This window comes from Lynx rufus, unplaced genomic scaffold (assembly GCF_022079265.1).
Source record: "Lynx rufus isolate CCGP_SWC_20201006 ecotype Redwood Valley unplaced genomic scaffold, mLynRuf1.p SCAF_2, whole genome shotgun sequence".
Classification (NCBI taxonomy): Eukaryota; Metazoa; Chordata; class Mammalia; order Carnivora; family Felidae; genus Lynx; species Lynx rufus.
The window spans coordinates 62,833,375-62,839,790 of record NW_025814834.1 but is presented as its reverse complement, the minus strand read 5'-3'; the positions used below and the strand labels follow the sequence as shown (position 1 = coordinate 62,839,790).

The window sequence follows — 6,416 nt, the reverse complement described above, 5'->3', positions numbered from 1 at the left end:
TAGGAAACATGTTTTAAGAACTGTTGCCAGGCACTGGGAGAACAGCAGTTGATGGTAAACAAGACAGCCACCATTTCTGCCCACACAGAGAAATAGTCTGGTGGGAAAATGTGGTAAAATAGAAACACTCCAGATCCTGAAAGAGTCTTGTTGTTTGCTAATATTAGGGACTTAGTGAGCAGGAGGAGTTGGGGCAAGATGGTTGCCAAGAAAAACCTTTCCATTTGAAAAAAAGAACAGGTGTGGGACTGTGGGTGTGCAGATGTGCGGACCATGGTACTTAGGTTTTCTATTCTGACTTTGAGAGGAAGAGAAGCTGAAGGTTTCCCTGGGAAGAAGTTGGATGGGCAGTTAGAGAATGCCAGGGGTACTTAGGAGAATTAAGAAAGCTAATGAGTTGGTCTTTCTGAGATGACATAAGCGGGTAGTTGAGACTTCAGGGGCCAAAGCATTGTGAGAGCTGTGTGCGAGCATGCAACCTGGACTATTCTGAAATCGAAGTAAGAAAAAGAAATATCTATGGCTGTCTTTTGCTTAGAAAAAGAACAAGAGATTGAAAAAAACTTCATTTAGTGCAAGAAATATTATTTTTTTAACATTTATTTATTTTTGACAGAGTGAGAGCACGAGTTGGGGAGGGGCAGAGGGTGGGGGGTTCACAGAATCCAAAGCTGGCTCGAGGCTCTGAGCTGTCAGCACAGAGCCCGACGTGGGGCTTGAACTCACGGATCATGAGATCATGACCTGAGCCAAAGTCTGACACTTAACTGAACCACCCAGATGCCCCAAAATATTCTTAATATATTTAAGTATTTCTATTTATTTTGATCATTCTCCAGTCTATGCCATTATGTTTCCCCCAAAATTTATGCATAAACCTTGAAAATATTCAAATCCTTTGACCCCACAATTATACATCCAGGACTTTAACCTAAAATCATCAGGTATGTATACAAGAATGTACATTACCTGGAATTTGTTAGAAATGCACATTCTGAGGCTCTTCTGAACCACAACTAATGCATAGACTCTGGGTTTGGGGCCTAGAAACCTGTGTTTTCCAAGTGTTGCCAGGGATTCTGATGCAATCTGATGTTGGAGAACAGTTATGATACCCCAATTTTTCTGCACATTAGCCTCATCTGGGAAGTTTTTAAAACTGCTGGTGCTCTGAGCAACACTCTAGTGTAGTCCCACTCTCTAATGGTGGGACCCAGGAATCAGTATTTTAAAATCTCCCAGGTGATTCCAATGTGCAACCAAGTTAAAGAACCCACCACCTCATGGGCTGGATTAGCTCTCTTTTTCTAGGCCTCCTGTGCTATCTTGTATTTCTCTTCTGTAACACTCATGAGCACAAGGAATCTGCTTTATGTCACAAGGACCTGCTACACCCTGGCACCACTGACTGGTGACAGAATGAATCCAACTGCGCTTTGATTAGAGGGTGTGTTAGAAGGATTAACTTAAAAATACTAATACCAAAGGATTTCAACATGGTGTTATCCAAAATATAATTGGGGCAATCTCATATTAGTTCATGATGAAGGAAGATGGTCCTTTACATAGATGGAGGTTTAAAAGTGTAGGAACAACCCCCCAGAACCACCCCTCACCCAGGTACATGAGCCACATCAAAATCACAGTCAGTCTTTGTCTCTTTTCTTTCAGCCATTCTTTCTCTCATGTTTTTTCAGACACAGGTGGACTCTCTCTGTGTGTGTGTGTGTGTGTGTGTGTGTGTGTGTGTGTGTATTACAAAACAAGTGAACTCCAAGTCGCCAAATGTTTAAAATCTCAAGTCGAACACATTATTTGTCATTTTTCAGTGGCTGTTCCACTCCGGACAGACTTAATACCCAGAGGTCCTATCGCCTTTTACCATCAAGATCTATTTTTTAAAAAAGTACCAGCTGATGACTTTGGTTACGTTTTCATTTGACTTAGAATGTCATTTGGAATTGAGGGATAAGATCCATGAAATGAAAATATGGATATTAAAATAGAGCAGAAAATGGATTATTTAGTCCTGCCAAAAATGCATCTGTTTAGAGTAAAACGTAATAGAATGTTCTTTGGAAAAATTATCCAGGGGAAGAAACCCAAAAAGTAGCTTTTTTACCCTTGCTTTGCAATTCTTTCTTTGGCCTGGCATTCCATAAATAGATGGAGGAGACTAAAAGGTTAATCTGTAGTAATTCATTTTAAAATGTTATAATATGGTTTGCTAGTTTTGAAATATTTCTGCTATGTAAAGAATTTAAAAATAAAAGTATTTATTTTTGATGTACTTGCCTTCTCAAGGTATTTTTACTGGAGGTGTGTGTACCCTTGTGTATACACATGGGCACATATGAATGAACATGATAACATTCTTGTTATTTCTAGGTCTCTGGAAAAATAAATCTGATATATAAATTTTTAAAGTATATTAGTTGCCTCTGTTATATAAATAAATCACATTCATTCTTCCATCCTTCATCCAGTTAGTCATTTCTTTCAACATTATGTAGCCATATACCAGGCCCTATGGTAAGCCTGAGGTATGTGACCTAAAAGGCCTGGTCCCTATCCTTGTATTGCTGACTGTGTAGTGATGTCAACACCTGCAAAAATCATCTACAACATTCTTTTGCTTCTGGGTTTTTGAGTCATTGCTGACTTGATGTGTGTATGTCTTATTTTTGATACCATATTATTATGGATACTGTTATTATTATCTTGATACCATTATTATATATTATTTTTATTGAAAAATTTTTCTTATTTTTAATGTTTATTCATTTTAGAGACAGAGAGACCAAGTGTAAGCAGGGGAGGGGCAGAGAGAGAGGGAGACACACAATCTGAAGCAGGCTCCAGGCTCCAAGCTGTCAGCACAGAGCCAGCCACGGGGCTCAAACCATGAACTGTGAGATCAAGACCTGAGCTGAAGTCGGACGCTTAACTGACTGAGCCACTCAGGTGCCCCTATAATATGTTATTTTTGATACCATTTTTTCCTGCCACTCTTAGATGAACTTTCTAAGCAAGCTATCTTCCCATCTTAGTTCAGAACAATTGGACATTCCAGAATCAGTTGGTGATTCTATAGTAACACAAACTGTGTGTTCTGCAAAATGTCTCCTTGGAGAGAACAAATGTTACACTATATAATTCATGGGTTTAAAATCTTCATAGTGCCTTAGGATTTACCTCCATTAAAAGAGCAGCTCAAGGAAATTTAAAATTAATAGATGCTATCTGGTTTGCCTATTGTTATTTTTGAGGCCCGTTACAGAAGAGAAATTATGCAAATGGCTGTCAGGCTGCTGCTACTGCACTCACACTGGGAATGCATTATAATTTGTTTCTCAGAAACACTTATCTGGAGCAGATCGAGCTCTCAGCCATTTTCAGGGCCATGTCCCTTCCTGCAGATGCTCCACTTTGAACCAATAAGTACTGTTAGAGGGTTGAGGTAGGAGGTGGGGAGGTGGGGAGGTGGGGAAGGAAGGGAGGAAAAATTACTAGGAAGGGTCCATAATTCCATAATCTGGAAGGGTCAGGGGCAAATTCCTGGCAAAGATGTTTTAGCCAGTCCTCCTGAGCAGGCTGTCAATGACCTTTGAGACTATATCCTGCTGACATTCTATATCCTCAGTCCAACTATATGATGCTATAATTATAGAAGATGCTGTATGTGAGCATCTATTATGTGCACTGTGGGTGATACAAGAACACAGAACACATTATCCTTATTCTTAAAATTCTTAATGACAGTAAATGGAAATACAAAAGGTTGCAATGAGTAGCAGAGGTGGGGTCTTCATTCTCTAAACCATGCTCTTATATCTGCATATCTGAGTGCTGTTGTTGGCAGATTTCCTTCCTGCCTGTCTACACTAATCCTTTTCACTTCTTCCTCAGAACCATACCTAAATTTGCCTACTCCAGGAAGCACTCCCCCTGGAGTCTTGGTTCTGGGTTGAATGGACTCTTCCTCAGAAGTTATGGATGCAGCTAATCCAAAGTTATTTGGCTCTTGCTGTCTGCTGCGTTGCAAGATTCAGCTTATTTCACATGGGCTCTCATGCTCCTTCAGCTGACCAGAAAAGAAGCTCCCTGCAGGCAGGTGGGCCCTGCCTTCCAGTTCCTAGCTCTTCCTCTGTCCTCTTAGCCTGGTGCTCTGCACACAGGGCATGCAGGGCATGCTCCTGAATGCTGTTGAAAGTCACTTTTCTTTCCTTGGGAATTCAGGTCAGAAACTCATGTGTGCATCCCCTGGGTGCTTCTGTCACTTACAAAAGTGAACCTGCTACAGGCTTTCTTAGTTCTTGACTTAGAAGAAGATGGGTAGTTTGATTGTGCCATGTCTGAAATGAAGGGGCAATGCAACCTAAAAATTGGGGGAATATAAAATTAGAGCTATTACATGATGTGCACATGGGGCCCGGGATTCTGCTGCTTCTGCTGTTTTGATTCTGCTGCTTGTGCTGGTGGGAGACACTAAATAGATTAGGTTCGCTACCAATTAGCATCATGTTAATCTTGGCTAGCAGGGAAGCAAAGCCACCAAGGATTTGGTAGATTTATCAGTCCCTCCCCCAATAGCTGTCTGAGGCTAACACCACTTGGAACCTGGGTCAGAAAATAGTCCTCTGCTGACGATGTGTCATACATTCTGGTCCATGTGCTCCTCAAAGGCACCATTTTCTGGGCATGAAGTGTTCTGCAGCTTTTTGGAGGAGTAAGAATGCAATCTCGGATAAGCCGGATTCAGAAAATAGGTCATCGGTGTGAGTTGCAATTATTTTCCTTCCAGCTTTCTTTTCTGTGCTTGGTTTAGATCGCTTTTCTGCAAAGGGCAGGCGCAGCTGCCTTGACTGGTGTGCAATAGAGGTGGGTGACCACAGCCACTCTAGCCTCAGGCCCTTGTGAGGCACCACCCAGATTCCTAGGTCCGGATGGCTAGCATCTGCCTTTTGTTGGGGCTGTTAAAGTCCCATTAAAGGAGTGAAAAAATACCCTCCTCGAGTATTGACTTTTCACACACACACACACACACACACACACACACACACACAGCTTAGTTCATAGCCACTTGATTTGCCACCTGCAGTTTATAATAGAATGGGACGTGTGGGATTATAAACCACTTTATTCTGCACAGAATTTCTCAGCTTGAGTCCAAATTGAGGGGCATTAGTCATCAGTAATTTGCAGTTATTTTTAATGTATTTCACTCAGAGAGGTTTAAGGCAGCTAACGCTAAGATAAATTTCCCCATGCTTTGGTGAGGAAGTGAAAAATCTGATCATTTAGTTAATCGTTTGTCATAGCTGTGGTTACGTATTGTTCCTAAGTGAGTGCAACGTCCTGACTGATTTGTGATTTGGTAACATGACAATCTGAATGATATTAGATAAATTCAATTATGCCACGATTCTTCCCTCTCTCCCCAATATTTGTATAGGTTTAAGGTTTAAAATTCATAATACATTAGAGAAGGGAACCTAGAGATGAACTCCGAGATCATGGGAATTACCAAGGGAGCCCTGGCCAATGCCAGTTCCTGCCCCGCCCCAAGATTCAGTGTCAGCAGCCTTGGGTTTGAGCAAGTACCCTGAGTGGTGCGTGGAGCAAACTTTGAGAAACAGTGATTAATTCAACCACCTCATTCTTCAGATGAGGAGGGAAGAACAAAGAACTGAAGAGATTTAAGGTTTTGCCCAGGGGTGCCTGGGTGGCTCAGTCAATTAGGCCACTGACTCTTGATTTTGGCTCAGGTCACGATTTTGAGGTTAGTGAGATCGTGCCCTGAGTCAGGCTCTGTGCTACAGCCTGGAGCTTGCTTGGATTCTCTCTCCCTTTCTCCCTGCCCCTCCCCCACGTGCACAAACACTCTCTCTAAATAAATAAATTAAATAAACTTAAGAAAAAAATATTTTGCCCAGATCCCAGAAATATAAGGTCTCCTGCTTTCCAGTTCAGTGCACGCCTCACCAGCCAAGAGAGAAATCCCTTGCTTCCCCAGCTCTGGAATTAGCGTGGCACTGCGTGGTTCTCAGCCCCTTCCGCAGTAGCGGAGATCCGGTTCCCTTCACTGGCACGCGCAGGGGGGAGGGAGACCTTCCGGTGAGCATTGCCGCTTCTTCCTGGCCTCCAGGTCGTCCTCGTGGGAGGCCTCCTGTAGGGTCCCTCCCTGCTCCCTCGCTCCAGCAGGGCCACCTGCCCAGTTGGAGGTCCAAGAGATTCAACAGCTCAGACGGACACAAGCCAACTTTTTACTTTTTTTTTTTTTTTTTCTGAGGCTTGTGACTCCCTAGGAAGGGCCCCCGCTCTGCTCAGGGGCCCCTCACAAAGCTCACCTCCTTCCTCAGGCAGCGCCTCCTCACTCCTGTCCCAACCGCAACTTTTGTACCCCTGCTGGTGAC

At 42.8% G+C, this 6,416-nt stretch overlaps 1 protein-coding gene across 1 annotated transcript in view; it reads left to right on the top strand.

The window, feature by feature from the left end:
• The first annotated feature begins 4,701 nt into the window (after positions 1-4,701).
• MYO3B (myosin IIIB) overlaps positions 4,702-6,416 on the top strand; it is a 406,696-nt gene continuing 404,981 nt past the window's right edge. The window contains exon 1 of the mRNA XM_047084875.1: positions 4,702-4,778. Coding sequence (XP_046940831.1) covers positions 4,702-4,778 — 77 coding nt within the window. The remainder of the gene's footprint in view (positions 4,779-6,416) is intronic.